This window comes from Lissotriton helveticus, chromosome 1_1, assembly GCF_964261635.1.
Source record: "Lissotriton helveticus chromosome 1_1, aLisHel1.1, whole genome shotgun sequence".
NCBI lineage: Eukaryota > Metazoa > Chordata > Amphibia > Caudata > Salamandridae > Lissotriton > Lissotriton helveticus.
Window position 1 is genome coordinate 1,891,273,867 of NC_136057.1, and position 23,742 is coordinate 1,891,297,608.

At 42.2% G+C, this 23,742-nt stretch overlaps 1 protein-coding gene across 1 annotated transcript in view; it reads right to left on the minus strand.

Moving 5' to 3' along the window:
• The window catches only part of PLA2G4A (phospholipase A2 group IVA), an 875,644-nt gene that overhangs the window by 211,212 nt on the left and 640,690 nt on the right, over window positions 1-23,742 (minus strand). The window contains exon 13 of the mRNA XM_078642541.1: window positions 3,172-3,243. Coding sequence (XP_078498667.1) covers window positions 3,172-3,243 — 72 coding nt within the window. The remainder of the gene's footprint in view (window positions 1-3,171; window positions 3,244-23,742) is intronic.

The window sequence follows — 23,742 nt, forward strand, 5'->3', positions numbered from 1 at the left end:
CAAGAGAAGTTAATCTGTTTGAAATGAAAGCCAATGATTCAGAAGACAGACCATGCAGGACTAACATACTGATTATTGGACTGCTGGAACGAGTAGAGGGCCCCAGTATGGAGTTGTACCTTGGAAAAATGGATTGTCGATATGGTACTGGCTGGCAAACAACCCACATTTTTCTCTGTGGAGTGAACACAGTGTTCCTGGCTACGCATAAACACCTGGTGTGCTTCCCAGGCCAGTGATGGCGCGTCTCTCCTTTAAGTATCAAGACCTCACTCTACTCATTAGCTTGAAGTTGCTACCCCTGCACATGCATGAGGCGCACCATGACACAAGCCCTCATCACTAGCCGCATTGACTATGGAAATGCCCTCTACGTAGAAATCGCAGCACACTTTCTACAGAGACTTTAGACCATACAGAGTGTTTCAGCCAGAATCATCCTCAGCCTTCCCTGACGACCCACACCACACCCCACCTCAGGAAATTCCACATGCTTCTCATACAAAAGAGATGCTAATTCAAGATATGACCCAAGTACACAAGGCTCTACACAACCAAGGGCCTGACTACATTAACGCCACTTGAACTTCACCAACCATCGAGAAGACTACGCTCCTCCTCCCTTTCACTTGACCATACTCCCGCAAAATCCAGAAGCAGAAGTGAAAGAAGTTCCTTCTCCCACATCTCATCAAAGACCTGCAACAGCCTTCCGATGCACTTTCAGACCATCGCCTCACTTCAGAAATTCTAAATGGCCCGCAAGACCTGGCTTTTCGAATATGCCTCCGGGGCCTGCAAGCACCTTGATACTCTATCAGGAGATCAGCTGCGCTTTATAAATCCTGATGGATGAAACATTTTTTTTACATTGCCTAGGAGCCCCCCACGCATCAGACAATAATGGACCTCGATTGTGCCCCTCATTGCAAAATTGAGAGACAAATGAATAGAGGCTCCCCTGTGTCCTCTGTTTATTAGGGCTTTTGAGAAAACCAAAACAAGCCAAGAACATAATTACGTTTATTTACTTATCCCTGATTATAGAGAAACATAATATAGCCGTGTACTTGAAGGCAGTCAAAGCCTGATATCAAACAGTGGCTCCTAGCTGTACAAAAATGGATCACAGGTGAGACTGAAGTCATTACGTTTAAGCAGACCAACAACGGCTAGTAAGCCACTAAGGGACTGGGATGCTATCTTGCTGTCCAGTCATCAAAAACAAAAGAACGCACCCCTCCTCCCCTGCTCTGGGCAATGTGAGCTATAGTTACAACAACTGAATTCTACTTTGAAATAATTATAAATTATAATAAGATTGGGATAAATGACAACCATAAAGAAAGGGTAAAGGAGGTTGGGCGGACTGTGCTTGAGCAAGAATAACATATTTAAGATAGGCTGTATGTAACTAAAAGATCTTTTCTATACATCATAAAGAGATATCAGTAATTAGATTGGTCAGGAAGGTTAAAATGGTTGAAAGGTAATAAACCACAGGTTAACTGTGTCCATATGTTCACTGCTTGTATTATCATTATTTGGACTGGCCTCGTGTGATACCATACAATGTTATAATACATGTTTGAAAATATTCTGAACTAATTGTATATTGTACTATTACAAACAAAAACCTTGAGTGACAGACTATGCGGAAAATCAGCAAATATATCCCACATACACTAATTCTATGTAAATGTATCCTTGGGGGTATTCTGAAAATCCACCCGAGATGCTCCCCTTTTAACTCAACACTGGGCACCTCTGCTTTAATGTACCTCAGTCAATCTGTAAAATGATCCACTTCCAGTAAAAAATGATCCACTTCCAGTAAAGTTTACTGTACTTTGCAACAACTATTAAAGACAGGTATGAAAACGTTTTATACCATGGTGTAGCTTATGGAACAGATAGCCCTATACCTAGCATCCTTTTCTAAGTATTGAACACATCATTTTACGTAACCTATCATACTTTTTTATAACAAAATATAATCTCTGAATGTGGAGTACACCATCATGTTTCAGTTAGCAGAGTATTTGTTATGGGTGCAAAGAAAATATTAACTTCAGATATTCTCAAGATTACTCATGGTGTTACCGTTTCTCATACAGCTTGTGGGAAAGTGTGGAGAGACGTCTTCAGTGCAAACCTCTTTCAGTGTATTCTATCACTACATAAGGTGCTGTAAAAGGAGTGACTTGCTTTCGTTGAAGAGGAACGACTAGGCAGAGAAAATAACTGCTAGTAGTTTTGTGAGTCTTTTGCCGGCATTTTAAAGATGCAATCTGGTTTTGTCCTATTTTTACTTTGGCTATCATTGTGCTACAACTGGTAGAGCATAGCTTTTTTCTTGCTGCAGTGTACACCTACCTCCACTGGATTTACCCACTTGGCAGGTTTTTATTTCTTTTATAACACCACAAGGTTGCTAAATTGTGTCTCTGTAGCTGTACAATTCTCTACACAGATTACCTGATGGTTGGAGGTGTTTGTCAGCATTACGATGCCAGAAGATGTAAATAAATAAAACGATGAAAATCCAATTGACTTGGGATTACAGGTTCAAAATACAGTATTACTGACTCAATATTTTATTATTACATGGTTGATAAAAACGAGCACCACTGACATGGGTAATAGTAACATGTGATTTAGAGATCTATGAAACTGGAGAAATGAAGCAGAAATACCTATGTACAGATCTACAGTAAGTACTGTTTTGCCAGATGGGGAAGAACCATCCAAATCCATGGAGCAAAAGACCTTACGAAATACTGAAAATGTCCAAGACCTACAGGAAAGCACTCCACACTTCAAAAGTGTACTTCACATTTGTTAAACTATTTTTATCCCTATTAAAAACAAAAGCAATACAAAATGGCACGCTTTGCAATGAAGATATATGTTTATTATTCACAAGGGAAATAGGATACATAATATACATTTCAATAACAGTAGAACAGTAAAATGTGTGTAGTTTGCTGTGAGCCAAGGAGAGTGAAATTAACATGAAAATCTGGTAATTCAACAATAGAAAACCTATCTGCAAGCAATAAATCCACCAGAATACGGAACAAAGAACAGTGCACCAACAAAACAACAGCACATCATACATTTATCGACATCTCTTTAAAGCATGAAATGCCCCCCAAAACACAGTTTTACCTTTAGGTCCTTGCGATTCATCATCACTGTCCGAGCTATCATGGCTCACAATGTGCTTTGGTTTAATATTCTCTGTTGCAAACAAAAAATAAGACAGGTCAGAATTCAAGGATTCAATTACATACTTAATGGGTTGTGTTAGATCATCACACTGCAGCATAAAAAACAGGGCACACACAGGAGGACGTCAGGAAACTCTTACTTAGTGACTACTTCACTTGTGTCCAATTTTGTTAGGAACCAGCATGACCATAATAATGAGAAAATAGTGCTGACAGCTGGGAATGCCTCAGCTGTCAAAGCCTCATTTTATTGAGGTCATGGAAGCAAATTATCTTGTAAATTATAATTACAGAGTACTCGGAGAGTAGATTTTAAAGTTAGGAGTTTTGCCAGTCACCTAAGTAGCTGAAGTGGCAAAGCAGATCTAAAATAATACGGTTCACAATCACTACCAATCGTTAAGAGACACAAAGATCTACTTGTTCAACTCTACATTATCAATATTACAGATGCTGTGATTGCAGAGGACAATTGCTCTCATCAGATGACACAGGACCAGACCAGACGATTCCTGGTGAGAGTGTCTAAAAAGTATACATGTCATGGGCATATCCAAACTTGTTGACAGGGTGAAAATACAGTCCCTCCACCTCAATGGCCTGCTCTTATACCATCAACTGGAGAAACTGTAGACTTATCACATCATCGCTTCCATCTAGGCCTAGCCATATTCTTGCCTGAAGAACGGCTTCAGAACATTTTAGAACGTTCACCCCAAAAGATGAATGCCTCCAGCATAGGTCATTCTCCTCCCAGCGACATAAACATGCCCCTTGCGCACCAACCTCTAGGTACAACAGCAAAGCAAATACCATGCTGGCTTGAAAAGTGGAGGCAGTACTCTCTAGAGGGGGATCTAGTAATGGTATTAGTGTTCCCTCTGCTCTCTGGATCTAGTGTAAGCTTGTAGCTCTCATTCACAACCAGCCTGCAATGATAGCAACTGCAATTTACAATGACCAACATTACTGTGGTTTATAGTAAATCTAATGACCGTGCCTTAGCCTTATTTTTTGAAGTCTGGATGTCAGCCATATGCCTGGTGAAGGTGAGAACAAATTCCTTGTTCATTCAAAAGTAGCAAATAAAAAATCAATACTGTTTGGTTCATTACTGCAATTAGATTTTTGGGCTGCATGTGTCAGTGATTAAGTAATGGCTGCATATGCTTCTCGCTTCAGTCTATGTGCTCTTAACTATATACATGGAAACCTACAATCAATAAAGCAAGCAAAATTATAGCTGAATATGTGCATTCTATTACCAGTTTCCCGTACACCACCCCTGAGAGACGTGCCTTCCCAATATCATAGCAAATATCAGGGAGAACACTGCCACTGAAAAGAAATTTAAATTTATACCATTCATTTATGAACTAATCAAACGTTGGGAGTTAAGAAGGGTCACAAACACATATGGGACAAATGTTGTTGCCTGGCCTAACACAACATTTTGGGCTAGATTCAAACTATTTCCATCAGAAATGGAAAACAATGAAGATAAATAAATGTCTTTGATACTTGTATTATCATATGATACTTCCATTTCTGTAATGCTGTAGTTGGTCAATTTCCTCCAGGTATCGCTTGGTGAGCACGCAATTTGAAACTGGGCACCATCAGTTTAAATCGGATTTTAACATTTCTACGACACTCAGGATAAGGCCATGTACTGCTATAGGAGGAAATCTCCATCTCACTCTGTATTTTTCCAATCCAGAATGGAACCTCCCGGCAATGCCCAAGTCCCATTAAGCCACCAAATAAAAGAAAACTCACCGCTACTCACTTTTAAAATACAAGCTCCGTAATGTGAAAGCATAATAAAGAGGAAAAAAAGATAAACCCTTAAAAAAATGAAAAACAATCTGAAAAAGCAAGCCTCAAAAAGTATACTTAGTCATTGCATATTGATGAGAAAGTATTTGTTTGTTAATAAGATTTTAGGGAAAGGAAGTAAAAACCACAAAATGGTGTTCAGCAGTAAACGACATTAACACTGACTGCTATGTAAAACAACAGAGGCCCCCTGGTGCAAATAGCAATCCTGGGTCAGGGTAGAAAGTATATGTGAACAAGAATTCCCAGGCATGCACATTAGTAACTAGCGTGTACAAATGCAGATACGGGTATCTACAAGAACATTGGACAACTGCTTTCGCTGATAAACTTAGTTTTAATTTCTTTTAGGTTTACATAAAATATCATACGGTAAAAATGTATTACAATGTTCAGGGAAATGCAAACTTCATTGTAAATATACATAATTTCTCATGTTTAAAATTTCATTAAACAATATAAAAAGAGATGGTTTCCTGTCGACGCGTTTCGACACGTGAACTGTGTCTTCTTCAGGACTGTACCATCGGTATTCTTCTAGTGTGATAACGACTAACGTGGATATAATGTTGAAGTCTTGTTTTAAAAGTGGACAGAAACTGTGGGACCATTCAGGTCACGGTGAAACTCAGTATCTTAAGGCTGATTTCTCGTGCCTAGTCGGAAGTGTCCCGCGTTTGGCCGCATACACTGTCAATTACTAAATAAACAATCCTCGTTCAGTACGCGATGTAGAAAGAGCCTGACACTGCCCCGAGTGGGCTTTATTATCCAGTTTAATTCCAGAAATAGGTATAACGTACGGATGAACAGGGGAACAGCCGGGCTTAAGGAAATGAGATACTCATGAGTCAAGCGGCGGCATCGGTGAAGGGAAACTCGGCAGACTCTCTTAGCTTGAGTTGAGTTTCTCACGAGCCGAGCAGTGTGAGGACTGATTGAGGTATCGTTATCGATATATTTGGCGTGGAGACCGCGTTTGTCGTCTTCCTTCGTTTGATTAAGGTTTTTCACTGACTGCCACTGCTCAACTGTCAAAGAAGAACACCTTTCCCAAACAAACCACAAGTAAAAGTGGATCTAATAGAATTACTTGAAGTACTTGTGTTTATTGTGAAAAAATACATAAACAAGAAAAATTACTTTAATGAGAATAAGTGAAGCAATCAATGCACTCATCAAGATCAGTATAGTTGAAAAGTGCCACTAGATTTGGAATTAAAAGAAAAATTGCAACTACAACCTTTGGAAATATGGAATCGTTATGAAAATAAATACACAAATTTACCTAAAACCAACAAAAATCTTGAAAATTGGAATTAGATATTCGACATTCAATAGGGTAATGTCACTAACACCTATGGCAATCTTCTCAGTACCCTCAAATTAGAACAAACAGTGAGAAGCTATGGCTGAACAGAAGAACGTTGATATACTTGTGAAATGTACAGTATAAAAAAGTTTAATAAAAATTGAAATACTACCCTACCATGGATACAACTGACTACTTGTGATTCATCACATTCACTTTACTTATAAATCTGACTACATATTTCAAAGAATTACTATATTCTATTTAACATAATCTTTGTACAAGTACTTGAACTAAAGCAATTTTTAAAGCTTTCAGACATTATATTCTAAAATGTTAAGAAATCTTAACCTTAGAAACAATATGTCCAAATGGCCTTGTGAATCTAAAATTCTTATTAAAACTTTGCCCATCGTCTGAAAAAGAGAACTTGAATATTATCAAGAAAAACTTTTAAATTTCAATCCTATTGAAACTATATTTTTAAAACAGCCAAACTTAAGAATATTATACTAGGTAAAATTTCTTTTCAGTTCCTTTCAAATTATAACCTTTCCAGTGTTTTCAAAATATAACAAACATCCAACATTCTTCCGAATCCATGGTTCAGTTCAACTGAAATCTGCACAACGAAAGCTGACAATTTTCAAGCTGATCTATAAAAATATGCTTCACAAGTTTGTAGTTCAACATATAAGTCAGTAAAATGGCAAAGTCACCAATACCCAATGTCTTCAGTGCAAGACGTCCATTTCAGTGGCTTACACACTGAACTGCAACTCTTTTGGTGCTGACTTCGTAGTTTAGCATGAACATGGTACTGACGTATTGCAATCTACACCAAGAGAGACCCAAGACACACATAATAAATGGCCAGCCTTACACTCTGAAAAAAGAAGTACTAAGCGGAGCCTTATAATATTGATAAGGGGAACCATGCACAGGTTATGATAAAAGATGAGGGTCCAGTTTTTTTTTGTTGTTGTTTTTTTTTTATCAATGACAGATTTCCTAACATGAAAGCAGTTTTAGAATCACTAACAGAAGCTGGTCTTTAAGAAAACATGCTTTGAGCTAGTACTGCTACTACTCATGACACTATCACATATAAACACAGCTGACTCATAGGAGAAAATTACCTACGACAGTCAACCTACTCTTATAACCAACATGCAATTAGGCAGAGCATTTAAGGCATTATGAATCCACTTTTTTGACGCGATTGTAGTGGCATACAGGAATGTTTTATATAAACTATTCAGGCGTATGGGTATCTAGCTTAGGTCCAGAAGGTATGCATCCATATCAGGTTTTCATGATAATCACGGACTATAAAAGTAAATTTCATTTAGATTATTTGTATGTAAATTTACCATATACAGATATAGAAAATATATATATATCAGCATAGACCCAGACTTACAGCAATTGCAACAGACATACTGTTTCAGGATTTGTGTCATAGCTTACTCATCGGAGGTACAGCCAGCCATGAGGACCATGTGCGGCGGGCCCACAGTTAAGAGGGTGCATGCACTCACTCTTCTCATCTGTAAAACATGCCTAAATCAGAACAACGTTCCAACTAAAGTACATACCACCATCACCTCTGAAACATCAACAACTCATCACTTACAACATACAGTAATGTAGCATACCTTGATGGAGAATTCCAGCACATTTTTAACTTGATCCAGGTATCTATCTCTCTGTGGCAAACACAGGTCAAAGTATAACTCAATACTACACAACATTGGATTGGCAGCTATTGACATGCTCAGTTGGTCTACTAGCAATCCTGTTAAGGAAAACTTGCACCCAGGATAAGTGTGCACATATAATTCAGGATATAGCTGTTGGCTATTGTTCTAATTCAGGATAGGGCTGTTGGAAATTGCCCTGGACTATAAATTAATTTGCCTGTGGCATTTTATTAGGAAAACACATTTGGAAAAACGAAAAACGTAAGTGCACAAAAAATGTGAAATTCAAATACAAGAAAGGGGGTGGTTTAAATTGAATAGCAAATTAACAAGTGTTCTGCCACTTGATCTACCTTCTGAAGATCTCCCTCCGTCAGAGTATATTCCAGCATGTTAGTTTCCTTATTCATCCAGTCTCCATGACAAGACAATGTCAGAGGTCAGAATCTCCCTATATCATGTCACGTCATAGTAACTGCACCCAAGCTCCTAAGCAGAATTGTTTTGTCACTCTAACTCATAGCCGGCATAGGATCATCTAAAAGCTAGCTCCAAAACCCATATCCCGGTTTTCCTGGCTCAACTCTTCAGATCAAAGACGACATTGAGGTGGTGCACACCTATATGTGCAGACTGCTGAGGCCGTGGTGACGCGGTGGTCGAGATAATAGTGGCAATTATTGCACCAGTTGAATACAGGAACCTCAGTGTGGTAAGTACCTTTATTTTGTGACCCTGGAAAAAAGGTTAATCACGTGAATTTGATATTTATCGTTCAAAAATGACAATGTTCAGCTTTACAGGTCTTTTTCCGTTTATAAATTTCAAGAGGTTTTTCCTGGTGAAATCTGCCATGGAAGAACAGCTAGGGTGAGAGAAAAATCACTGAACTTTCAATAGTAGTCTACTGTGGAAAGATGAAACAAGACGATAGGCCATAATCATGCTGAAATGTGCACACTAACAGTAGATGCTGAAGATTTAACACACTTGCTCTACTCAACAATATGGTACCTCCACAGTAAGTCTGGTAGTTTGGTCCCTCGTCTCATGTCTATAATAAGCCAAATATCTTGAAAAAAGTACAACGTGCAAGTACGTTGTATTGTACATCACGAGGTGGGTGTTGAGTGGGGGATGTGACCAGATTTCAGATGTTACTCAGCTCATCAGTCACACAACAAGAACAGTTTGCTTCAAATGGTGTCAAATTACAACTAAACACTGGCAACCATTAACAGCAAAATGCAAAATATTGTAACAATGGTCATGATAGCTAAAAGCAATAACCATCTTCTCTGTGAGAATGCCTGAATCTCATGTAGCCTCAAATGGGGCCATGTCAAAGATCAGCTGCTCAGTCTACCTGAGCCAGGTGACTATTTCAAACTACAGGCTCACTTTGTGGAGCAACTAGCCATTTCTGAACACATTTTAGTAAGGACTTTTCGTTTCTGCCCAGTCATGACCAGATTAAGCTTCCAATGTGTAACTCCTCCTGAGCGGAGAGTGATCAAACATTAAATAAATGAAGCAGGTATTTTGGATTGCTCAATACTATTTGCAATATGGAGAATTTTGAAAAACGGTGTTTTATTTTTCCTAACCGGTAAGCCATTTTTCACAGTGTTCTTAAATGATTCATATTCTTTTAATACTTGGGAATTTGGTTGTATGGTTTAACACTGTAATCTTGTATCACTTTAAAACTTCTTAGTCTCCATTGTCATCCTGCTGTATTAACAAACTCAAGCCTTGGATCATGTGGGCTTTAAACAAGCCCTGAATGTGGTTTACCACACATTATGCAAAAGTGACTATGCTGCTGTTTTTATTAAGAGACATAATAGCAGGGGGAAGCTTGTCTGATAAGTGAACCAATGTACACAAAGATACGGTTCCCTGGTGATACTGTCTATCGGTTAAGTTGGTACCCGTGGAAGAAGGTTCCAGCTGTCCTAATTCAGACTTCCACTCAACCTATATAATGCTGGGTGAATCATGCCCTCTGGTCAGTTATCAGCCAATATTGAAGGCCCTAAGCAAAAGGCTCCATGGAAATATTAAACTCTATATAAAATCTGGACAATCTCTGGGGAGTAGAGCCAGGAGACACATTATCACTATCCAATGCAGTAATAATTTCTCTTTAAAATAATAACAAAGACCATCCCACTATCTGTGCCCCTCGCCTTAGTTAAGCAATTTCAGAGAAGCATAGACGATCAACATTTCCCTTATATAACACAAACCTTCAACCTTGGGCAGATTGGTTGCCCCTTTTAGCCTCCTCTGCAACAGAATTTAAAGAATATTCATGTCCCAGGAACCCGAGGGTCCTATGGGTGATACCATCAGGAAAGTCACACCTCTTCTGAGATGGAGGTGGCACTGAACCACAAGTGATAGTGGAGTAAGACTTGAGCTAGATCTTACTGTGAGAAAGAATACCAGTTCATGTTGAATTATCTTTTAACTGCTGGATCTAGTCTCTCCATTGTAGAGCGAAGCATGTGGCGACTGTCTGGATGTAAACAATGATATACGTTTTCACGCCTAATAACATAATATACAATAATAATACAGTAGATTGATTATACTTTATTCTAAAATGTTTCTGCCATTTTTGAAGGATCTAGTTGTGTACACTAGGTCTGTTTGGTATAACCCAGGATCTCTCACCGGAAAGGTCTGTGGATTGGGCACAGATTTACATTTTTATCTTATAACTTGCAAGTTATATGAAATGCTTATTACACATCTGGGCCCAGCTTGCAAAAGGCCTGGTGATCTGCTCACTTGTCCACTGTGCTCATCAGTCCCTTCCAGCACCCTCTTGGCCAGTGGGATAACTTCACACCAAGTAACACATTGTGTACTGCATTGTGACTTACTACGTCCTGTCTTAGTTGCTTCAGTTTGCACCTCCATGATGCTTGCATATCCTTTTGTGATTTTACTTGACTGCTCTCGCTGCACAGTCATGTCTTTCTGTTTGTGCCAAAGCAGGGAATAGATGGCCGTCAAACGCGTCAAAGTTCAGATGTGGATTCTTGAATCAAACAGCACCCTCACAAGCACTTCATCTCTCTCTATCACCACTCAAGACCTTCACTTCCACCTTAACTGCTTATTTGACATAGTGTTACAACTATCCTCCTTGTTTTCTTGCCAGGCCCATTTTCTCTTTCACCCTACTGCCTTATTCACCCGATACCTCCATGCCATATTCCTCATCATTTGCACCACCATACATGCACTTCAACATGCCCCCAAGATTCAGGTCTCTTGCCTTCCTACTCATCTTCCCTATATCACACTCTGTCCAAAGAACGTCCCTTCAGGCTAACCCCGCCACCACCATACGCCCTTCCTTGTCCTCTCACACATGCCTCTCAAATGTTACCATTCCATTTCCCTATCATAATTTCACATATAAGTAGGCGGATTGTACTGTAAGGTGGGGAGAGCAATCAGACAGGTGTGCTGTTCTACACAAAGTAGTACATAACCATTAGATAGCAGATTTGAAAGGAAATCGACAATCATAAATTGGTATTCAGGATTATACCCAGGTGGCAATAAGAACAATTTAGGATACCATTTAACTGTATACAGGTGAGGGGGAGGCTGTCCTCTAGGCACCAAGGTTCAGGAATATGCACTAAAGGATCAGATTGTTAAAGTGTTAAAACGGAACCAACCAATTCTAGATGGAGACCATAGCAAAAAAAAACAAAAAAACGATATCATTACCAGGCACTCTTATTACTGCTTCAAAAAAATCAGCAACAGTAAGCATTGCAGAAAATATAGTCTAGATCTCGAGACCTATTAAATAGGCTATAATTCAATCCTTAACAGAATTCTGGGCTGGGTATGTTTAATATTTGTTTGAAAGAAAAAAGAAGGCAGTTAAAAGCAGATGTAAGAATCTGAACACACAATACCAACTCCTGAATCTAATAAGCAACAGGAGGGCAGGGTTACCTTCTACAGCGTGAATCAGGATTTAAATAAATCTGATACACTCTCCAGGAAGAATGTGGGTGCAGCTGCCAGTGCAATCAGGGATGCATACTGACATCAACTGATGGGAAGCACCAATTCCAGAGATCAAATAGCACACACAGGGTGACAGTCAACGTATCTCAAACACAGTCCACCAGAGCACACCTTGGTGAGTATTTTGTGGCTGGAAAATGATGTCAGTGTGTATGTGTTGCACGTGACACTGTTGTAGTGGACTGGCTTACATATTTCTGCTCACTTCCATCAACAGTATTTCTTTCTGTGCATCCTCAGCCTTGTTTCATAGTGGGCACATTAACTTTGGGTCTGATCGAACCAGTTACTTACCTTTGGTAACGCCTTTTCTGGTAAAAGGTCCATCTAGACACAGATTGTGCACCTTTTGAATATTCCCCAGGTGTCAGATTGGATCCAGAAACTTCAGCAGTATCTCTGCGCACTGCTAGGTGGCACCAAAAAGTTCCACACTGATGAAGTTTCACGCTGAAAATGATGTGCGGAGCCTATATAGGTGCCATTCCTGAACGCTGACACCAGTTGCTTTCGAGACTGTCCACGCTCTCAGACGCAGAGCCCGAAACTAAATGGCCATGACCAGTGTGCAGAGTCCTAGACTTCGGATTCTAAAGGATTGGAGTGCAATCACAGAACGGGGAGGAGGGGAGGATCGAGAAGCCTAAATAGAGTCTCTACTTGAAAGAATGTTACCAAAGGTAAGTAACTTGTTCTTCTGAGCAGATTCCTCACTTTCTGAATAGACACGAAAGCAGTACCTATTTGCATGTGGGTCTGTGGATGGACTCAAAGGAGAAAGTCATGCAGGACCGAACATGCAAAATGCTGCTCTCAGAGAACCTAACAGTCGAGACAATAGAGCTTCATGAATGTATGGAGGGATGTCCACGTAGCCGCCTGGCAAATGTCTAAGACAGGGACTCTGTGTGCTAATGCAGTGGTAGCAGCTTTGTCCCAGGTAGAATGAGCACACAGTCCATCCAGAGGCTGCTTTGTAGCCATTGGGTAAGCAGATCTTAATACAGCACACGATCCAGAGGAAGACAGTTCTCTGCTGCAGATTCTTCCCTTTTTTGGCTCTAGCCAACTTCACAAACATCTGATCATCCACTCAGTGGACTTTGGTATCATATATGAAGAAGCAATGAGGTCTCATCTCCTCCTTAGAGGGGTGAGGCAGAACATAGAACGCCAGCAGGGTGATGGGGTAACCAACATGGAACAGCATCACAACTTTTAACCGAGTCCACAGAATCAGTTTATCTGGGAAGAAGGTGGTGTAGGGCGGGTTGACACAGAGGGCTTGAATCCCACTCACAAACCGCATCACTGTCTTAAAGATAAGGACCACAAGACACTGCTGTAAAGCAGCTCAAATGAAATGCACATTAGAAAGGTGGGAACCAAGTTAAGGTCCCACTGTGACATGACGAAGGGGAAGGGAGGAAACAAATGTTGTAATCCTTTCAACAATCGCATAACAGGAGACTTGAACAAACAGGGCTGATCTGGCAACCACAAACCTCTGCCAATACATTAGTCTTTATTTCCAAGGTGGAGAGCAGGAGGTCAAGGGCTTCAACTGCCCTGCGCATTATCGTGGGGTAGGAATGGGTCTCATCTGTGGCTGGTCCAGGGGATGAGAGAATGCCTGTTTCAGGGGAGGTGCAAAGGCCACTAGCCTCCTGCAAGTAATCATACCAGCTGTCGCCAAGGTAGGGCTGAGCGAACTCATCATAATCATTATCCGAGTTCCAGACGAAAAGTGAATGTAGGGAGTGTAGTCAGCCCTGTGGTGGCGACACAGCAAACAGAGAAAGCAACACCTCAACTGTCATTAGGCGCGGTGTCAGCTGAGGTTAGACCAGGGCGGTCTATGAGTCAGAAAGTACTATGGGTAGCTCTTCATCCAGCGTCAAAGTTACAGGGACCAACGTGGACCGTGGCACCAGAGCTGGGGATTGGACTGGAGATAGAGGCTTTGTAATGGGCTCGGAGGGTCTAACTGGCATAGACACCTAACCTGCCAGCAGTACTCCAGGTAGAAGACCTCTCTGCATGGGTGAGCAGAACTCTACAATCTGTTATGGAGTAGCTGATGGCCTCGGAATATCAGATTGTGCCTGACCCAGTTGTGGGATCGGCACCAAAGTCAGCGGAATCTGGGAATGAGACTGAGATGCATGGTGCCAACCACTGCTCAGATGAATGCGAGTAGCACGCAAGGGGTGATTCACGCTTTGATTTCTTACATTCCTTTTAGGACTGACCGGAAGATTTGGATCATGAGAAAGGCTGACCTTGCGAGCAGCTTGTACGATGTCTTGAGTGGGACCAGGACCAAACCTTGGACAATGACTTAGAGCTGTCTCTGCAAGGAGTCTTCTTATGCTTGGAGATGTAAAGTTTGCCTTGTGGTCCTGGATCTCTTTCGGATTTATCAACGCACTGCAAACCTTGGAGTTGTAACTCGACCCCAAACACCACAGGCACACCTGATGGGGATCTATCACAGACATTTGCTTGTGACAGGGCTTAAAGCCTGTCATTTTAGGGGAAGACCTCCTTTGCACACTGTAGGAAATTTCGTGAAGTATCAAGGTAAAGTGTCTCTGGAACACGAGAGAGCTCCGGCTCCGCATACGTGGCGTGGAAAGAACTGACATCAGAGTACAGGACTGGTGCCTGTTTGTGCTCCGCACGTCATTTCCAGAACAGAATGGCATAGGTGTAAAGCCGCAAGGTGCCACCTACTAGCGTGCAGAGATACGGCTGAAAAGTTTCCAGAACCAATCTGATGCCTGGAGAATATTCAAAAAGGTGAACTCGGCAGCTCAAAGTATCCAGCAGAAAAACTGTTTCTTAGATATCAACAAGACTAGGCATGCCAGACCCACTATCTTTGCTTTAACACTAACAATACTTGCATGGGTCAGCCCCAGGATGTCTTTAACCCTGCCACAGATTTTGTCACTATGGCTCTAGACAAGAACAAAACACTATGCAGACATAATCTTTTGTAGAACTTCTAAATACTAGTCTTGAGGCTTACCCAGCATGTCCAACTCCAAGATGCCATGTCCAAAAATACCCATTTGCTATATATCCATTAGCTCTATTGTACTTCTACCACTGAGGTATTAAAACATTTGTATTTCATCTACCATTTTCCAGCTCTACTCAGATATAAATCCCTCAAGCACTTGATAACATTTCTGATGCAGACCATGCCGCATCTTAGAAGCTTTGCCTCAATGCATAGGTATTTGGTTTACTTCAAGATTGTTTGGTACAGACTCTAATCCATTATTCTACTTCTAAATTGTGGACAGCAGAAGCCATAATCAAGATGAAGTGTCTGAAAGTCATGGTGATGGAAAAGGACTAGATCTTCAAAGACGAACTGAAAATGTAAACCTCCATTAGACATTGGTTTCTGAAAGCAGCTACCGTGACTAACACAGTTCCAAGGCTAGAGCGTCAATATTGTTATATATACATGGAGACATGCAAACAATATTGAAATACACTTGGACTGGACCTGCACAACATGTGCAGTAAAAGGTAATGTACTTTGTGTGCTTTTGATCTGAATTTTTAATATAGCACACTGCATTGGCAAATCGACAATTTCCCACTGTTACTGCACGAGCTCGGCAAAAAGGCATATTATCAAGAAGATAGAGCATAAAACACCAGACAATTATACAGGTGCAACACAGAGGCTCAACGGTATTAACATGGAGTGCCAAACAATTGCCCTTGGGTGGTGTCTGTGTATAAGAACATATCTCTTTTCGCAAATTTGTCTTCAAAAACCTATCATAACAGAACGTAGCTGTTCGTACTTTTTGTGGTTAACCTAATAAACTAAATACATTGGGAATGCACTTCAGACATTTGTGGGTGAACAGCAGATCACATGTTCAAACTCCAGCAATGCACATCCAGCCTTTCGTTGTGCCAAAGTTGAGAAAATGAGTACTGTTGAGTTGTGCCCGAAAGGAATAACATTATTTTTGTACAAACACATAGTTTGTGCTCTGCAGTACAGCATATTGATATTGTTTCTCTAATTCCTTTTAAACCGTTTTTGTAGCCAAGATTTACATTTGCTCACTGTTTCAAATAAATTAAGCTCAAGATGTACATGGTTGGTTGTCGTCTTAGTTAATCTTATTTTAACTTTAAATGTTAATAACTAACAAATAATTCTGCAATTCATCAATAATTAAATCTAGAAAGATAGCAACAATTTTTATGAAAGCTTATTTTATGGTTTACACCATACTTTATCCTAGTTGTGGGAATGGGGTTGTACCAAAGCATTAGGTTTATGGCTAAGATTATGTAAAGATAACACATTGCATACGTGCAATGTTCATTACTGGGAGGGTAATGCCATTTAAATTAGCCATGTGCTGACAGTATCCCTCAAAAAAGATGTTTTGCCACCACTATCCACAAAAGAGGTTGTGTATCCTTAGCTTTGCTTGCTTCTCTGTTCAAACTTAAAACAAATGCCAATATGTCTTGGCCACAGTCATAAACAGTATGGCCTTCTTTGCGATTATGAGTGTTCAAACTGCTGAACAAAAGAGTAAGTGGCTTTTGTTTATTTGCTGCTCTCTTCTTCAGTTTGGCATAACAATTCATAAAAGATGATGGAATTTGCATTTACAGCTTAATAGTATGAATGCTAAATATAGATGGTGCAAGTAAACTACTACATTTGACTTTAAATGGCAGTAAAAGCACATCAGATACATTTGTCAGTCAGGTCATAAAAGGCAGTGAAAAGAAGGACGAATACATTTTTCCTGACTCTCTTTCGTGCACTTTAATGTTCACAAGGACATGCTGTTTCAATTCTATGACAAATGCAGGTGATCTTTCAACGCCACAGTAAATTTATACATTTTAGACAATTATGAGGAAATAGTATTTGAGGCCCAGTTTCATAGTGTGTAACAAATACTACCCATGCGATGCACCTTTGACCTAATGCTGTCCTTTCAGAAATGATTGGCAAAGTTACATGTAATATCCACACGAGAGCCCATAGGAACATAATCACAAACACTGAAACACAAAACTGCTCTCCCGAAACTCAGAGGTATCACCTACTGGCCAAAATGAACCTGCTACACAACGAGTGAGAATAAAAAGTTAAGATTATTTTTATGACACAGTCCCATCATGACATAAATTGATACTCCCTGACTGGCAAAGAAACATCCAGGTTTTGCAGTGGGAGTCACAGTAATTCATACAGTCACACAAAACACACCTGAAAATAGGACAAACGTTACATACTGTAAACTTGTTAACTACAACTACATCCTCGTCGTCTCAGAGCCCCAAAACAGCACAATTTCACCAACAAGAATAGGTTAAAGGCACATCGTCATATGCTGGGAGGTAACTTGGGGCACCTGAACATTGTAAGGCAGTTTCAGGCACACAAACAATGTGAAGTACTTTGGGGAACAGGACATAGGTATCATGGGCTTTGAGGCAGCTTCAGACACATAGAAAATGTGAGGCAGCTTAAGGCCCATAGACAGTGTAAAGCACATGGACAGCGTGAGGCAGCTTGAGGCACATGGACAGCGTGAGGCAGCTTGAGGCACGTGAGGCAGCTTGAGGCACATGGACAGCGTGAGGCAGCTTGAGGCACGTGAGGAAGCTTGAGGCACATGGACAGCGTGAGGCTGCTTGGGGCACATGGTCAGCCTGAGGCTGCTTGGGGCACATGGTCAGCCTGAGGCTGCTTGGGGCACATGGTCAGCCTGAGGCTGCTTGGGGCACATGGTCAGCGTGAGGCAGCTTGAGGCACACAGGCAGCCTGAGAAAGCTTGAGGTACACGGGCAGCTTGAGGTACACGGGCAGCTTGAGGCACACGGGCAGCCTGAGGCAGCTTGAGGCAGACAGCCAGTTTGAGGCACACGGGCAGCCTGAGGCAGCTTGAGGCAAACGGGCAGCCTGAGGCAGCTTGGAGCACATGGTCAGTGTGAGGCAGACTGCAACACATTGACAGCGTGATGCAGCCCTGGGCACATAAAAGAAAAGCATCTTGTACAGTTACATGTGACCCAATCCTTTAACATATTTTATCTATCATAGTTCACAAGCACTAGATGGCAGCAAGGAAATTAAGAAAAACAATTAAATACAACTAGAAACTTTGACTAGTCTTAGCAATGAGTATCTTCTTGAACTGCACATGAAGGACATTCCACAATGTCCAAAAAAGGAACCACCCCATTGTAAATGCCATCATAAAGGAGTTGGCTCTCAAGGAATGGGCCAGATGATCTTCTGGGGGTTCCTTCTAAGCCAGTGTGAATCAGAGTTTAATGCAGGACAGTATCCACCTAGAGAGAGTCCTCTGCTTGAACTTTCCATTCTTGGTCCCAGTGAACCCCACAAATCATCACAAGATCAAGACAACATTTAGGTCCCACTAAGGCTTGATGAATGACTTTATAGGAACATGTGTCAAGACCTTCAGAAAATTCATTGCAATTGATGATTTAAAGAGAGCGGGTTGATAACGCATTTCTAAAAAGGCAGAGAAGGTCAAACAGTAACCCTCCCTGTTCCTACTACAAGGGCAGAGCTTGGCATGCAGAGGGTCTAGATGATGGACCAACACCAGGCCATAAACTTTTCCCAGCACTCTGAGTAGATGGACTAAGTGGAAGGGCATTTAGCTGTAAAAATGGCATCTTCCACTTCAGATGGCAAATCAAGAAAAGTCAAATGTTGCTCCTCAGTCTTCACCAATGAAGGCATAGGCTATAGACTCGGGTGTAAGACCCTCCCTTGTAGCTGAGACAGGAGGTCCTCTGAAAGGAGTAGCTGGATCAAATGAAATGTGCAGACTCAAAAGATGTGAGAACCACACTCTTCTCATCCAGGTTGGGGCTGTTAAGATGACTTGTACTGGTCTGTCCTGACTTTCCTCAAAACTTAAGTCAGAAACGTGTACAGGAGACTTGAATTCTATCACAGTCTGATGCAAAAAGAACAATTGATGGACAGAATGCTGAACAATGTCAAACACTAACCCCCAAGTCTATGATCTGGGCCTAAATTTCTTGTTTTTTGTTCACCACACCATTCCAGTTTGGATCGAGCCATATTCAAATCAGTCTTGACCCTGTTCCTCATGGGAACAGTCTAGCCCGTACTGCCAGGCAAGGTCCTCCTTGGACCAGAAACGAGCATCTTAGGACTGGTTTCGGGTATCACACCTCATGAGTCAGGATAGATTGAATCCAGTGGCATGCTGAGAATGGGGTCCACGTTTGGGCATACCCGTACCACCTGCGGTGACAAATGCAAAAAGAACAAACGATGGTCGGAATGCTGAACAATCTCAAACACTCCCCCAGTTAGAGATCTGGGCCGAAATCCATTGTTTTTTTGGTCAACACGCCATTCCAGTTTGGACCCAGCGATATGCAAATCAGTCTTGTCCGATGGATTCCGGAGGCAAGGAGTTCCTGATTCTCGGGTAATGCCAGAGAAGGCTCAGTTATAGGTTTTCTTTCTTTTGAATTTTTGCAGTTTCAGCAACAAGGTGCTGAAGCTCCTAGAAGACCTGCAGCCACCAGAGTTCCAGTTTTTGGGCTAGGCACAAAGGAGTGTTAAGGTGAAGGGCTATGTGAGTCATGCAAGAAATTTTAAGATGGATCCTAGCCTCAAATGGAAGCCAGTTTAGGGATTTCAGATCCAGTGTGATGTACAAGTTCCTTACCTTCGGTACCGATGTTTCTGGTAGAGATTATTCTAGCCGCAGATTCCTTAACGTAGAATTATCCCCAGGCGTGAGACTGGATCTGGAAAAAATGTTTCCACAGCATCCCTGCGCGCCGGGGGGGCGGCATCACGCAACTCCGCCCTGGCGTTGTCTGCGTAATACTTCAGCGAGGTCACATAAATCCTAACCCCAGCACGCCTACGTCAGTTTTCTTCGGAGAACTTTTCCGTGCCACAACGCGGAGCCATCAGACAAAACTATGGGAGTATGGGAACAGTGTGTGAAAGAGCATAAAAATTGGAAAAGGAATGGGCAAGAACAACATCATAAGGAGCAGTGCCAACACTGCAGTACCCAAAGGCAGGGAAAAGAAGAAAGAACAGAGCACAGCCCTGAGCAGCCACCCTGCAAGTACGTAGACAGCCCCCCGGAGACAAGAAACATATGTAAAAATGTCATGACAACAGGTAGCAGGACAACAACCCCAACCAAGAACAATGAAGGGGAACCAGTCCAAGACGCACAAGGAACAACAACCTCCAAGACCACCCCATCACAGGGCATGACAACCCCCCAAAGGAACAAAGGGCAGAGGCACAGCCAGATGACCCCGACCTAGAGGATAGCAGAGGGGCCAGAACCCTTAGTAATAAAGGGGAGAGGGAGAGGAGAGATAGAAGGTAAGCCCCCAATCCTGGAGCAACCAGAGCAGAAGGGCACAGAATTACCTATCAACCCATCCTCCAATGTGCCAAAAGAGGAGGAAAGGAACAAGAAACAGGACAAACATCCAGTTAAAAAAGAGCAAAAGAATGCACTCACAGAAGACATAGCCCCCCACCGGGAGGCAAGTGCAGAAGACCAAGCCAAGGGTCCTCGCAGAAGGGGGAGGAAGGGCGGCCCGTGAAGGAATCTGCGGCTAGAATCGTCTCTACCAGATACATCGTTACTGAAGGTAAGTAACTCGTACATCTGATAGAGACTACTAGCCGCAGATTCCTTAACGTAGAATAGATACGCTAGCCATACCCACGGGGAAGGAGGGTCTACGAGAGGACCCCACCAGCCTGGACTTAACAGAGGGACCCACAGGGGACGAGTCCACCGGACAGGGCGAGGAGCCCTGTCCCCCCAGGCAAGGGGAACCCCTACAATCAGAAGACCACCGACCCCAAGGGGAATGTGGGAAGAAGAAAAGAAGAGGAAGCCCATTCACACTCCGCAGAGGAAACAAGGGCAAGGCAAGAGGAGGCCGAAGCACCCCACGCCCATACAAGGCACCAAAACCTCCATCCAAGGCTAAGGCAAGGAAGAGGAAGAAGATCACCCTAGAGACTCCAAGGAGACGAGGTAGAAAGAAGGCAAGCCCCCCCCCCCCACGGGGAACACACCCCGCGAAGAAGGCAGCTGATCCTACCACAGCCAGAAGTCAATAGACCAGACAGCAATAAATTCCTCCCAGCCCCCGGGAAAGAGAGCAGGAAGGCGAAGAAGGGTCCAGACAAGCCTCAGGGAGGGGTCCGCACACACGACTCAAAAAGAAGTGGAACCAGAGCCATGACGCCAAGCCACAGACAGCAGGTCAGACAAGGCGAACATCGCAGCGACCCCGGAGAAGGACACCCCGGGGCGCCACCAAAGGCATTCCAACCAACAATAAGGGAGTTGCACCTGCAACGTACTTAAACGCCATGGAGAGCAGAGGCCCGAAGGAGACTACAACTCCCAAGTACAGAACAAGCTATAGAACAGCTACCACTACCCCACAAAGACATGGGAACCCTCTTAGGAAGAAACTTCCGCAGCAGAGGACACAGACAGATCCACGGGAAAAACCCCTGCAGAAGGCTTGTCAAGCAGCCAAAGAGAAAAAAACAGAAGGCCTAATCTCAGGGCCAACCTGGTGTAGATAACTCAAAGCAAAAAGACACAGTCAAGAAGGGCCGGCCAGCAGCCAACAGAACCACAGTCCCAACAAGGGGGACTCGAATGCACATGAAGCACACAGATCACATAACTGGGGCGACCCGCCCCAACTGAAGAACAGCTCCCCAAAACCAGATCAACTCACAGGTCAATGAGGGAAAGGAGGAGGAGGCCGAAGCCCCGCCAAGAACCTCTGGATGGCAGTCTGCCGTAGGGCACTGCGGTGTGGAAAGCAGCTCCTCCGTTGGGGACAGCGGCAAGCAAAGGCGGCCGTCCCCTAAGCCAATCAGAGTGGGGAAGGGCCAGTGCCGGATTTGCTGGAAGCAATTTAGATCTTATTATCCACATCCATCTTAAAATTTTTACCATTGATACTGCATAAGTATGTATACAAAACAAGGGAACCCAATTAAGATCAGTCAGGGACCTTGGGAGCTAACTTTTTATAAGAGACAATGGTCCCTGGGACAGGGCGGGATGTATATACAACGAATATAGCCCCAGACAGTACTATATTTGTGCCAGTATCCAGCCGGATAAAGGCAATTTTAATATGCAAAATAGTTTGAAAGATAGAACAAAATTGCGAGTCAGATAACAGTGGGATACAAGCCTGTATCCATGGACCCACATATAAAACAGACAAACAAGATAAAAGGGCTCAGGGAGTATGTGGTTGTGTCTATCAAGGAATGCAAAAATTGTGAAACAACAAATATCAAGAGGTCACCTTTACACAATATTAAATGCAAGAATCACTGTGTATAAGGTTGACAACTATGTTGACGGTGTTTCGATCCGTATCTGAGATATTGGATCATCATCAGGACTATCGAATAAAGTGCCTGAAAACATTTGCCTGTAATTTACTGAGGTATAACCCTATTGTTTAGACATTACTATACCAGTATTCAGTTGTTTGGAACCCCAGATTATGACACTGGGCACTCTAAGTGAAATGATGGGATACCAACAATCCTGAAGTGGTTCTCGTTAGTTCTCTTTACTCTTTAGATTAATTATCCTCTCTGCAACTCGATTTTCATTTTCTATCCTTTGTTGGCACTTAGGACATCAGCACTATAGGCTGTTAGTGTCTTTAGAATTGTATCTAGAAGTACCTTTTCCCTTTATGACTTCTATAGACCACGGATGATTCTGTTTTTGTAAAACTATACCCAAGTCTATAAAATGGTCTTTATAAGGTTCCTATGCTTGGCATCTGGGGAACGTCGAAATTCACAATGCCACCATTTATAAATATCTAGGCATAAACATTGATAACGGCTGGCAATTTTCCAACTAGCTCTAATCAATCAGAAGGAGAGGTTTGGACCTAACAGCATTTCTGAACCAACTAAAAACTAAGCGGACAGGTCTCAGGCTCTCATCTTTATTTCAGACTGGTCAAGTAAACATTTTACCAACCATCTCATATGGATGCATTACCCTGAGAGGGAGAGACTCTAAAATTCTAGATAGCACCATCATCAGAGGTTACAGGATCTTTTTTAACATACTTACTTAAGCCGCGGTGGCTCAGATTAAACTGGAATTTGGGTTCACCAATCAACAGCTAGCAAGACAGGGTGCTTACCAAACGAGTTGGCACAAAATTAGGGATGCCCCTGAGAACACCTTGAACCATCTACTATTAAAGCAGTTACAGCTTAGCTCACATTGGCCGGACAGGAACTATTTCAAAAGCAGCCTCACAACTACAGGGCTCTCCCAGGTTGGGATACATCAACCTTGCAGGCACTTTTAAAAGAAGCCGCACGAAGGGCAATTAGGACCACCTTGCTAACAGATGACAAAGCTGCCTTTGCAAAACAAAGCTACGCATGGATGACCATCAACAGCTATAAAACACTCAGCCAGCAAACTTACTTCAGCTTGGGGTATTCCCAGTG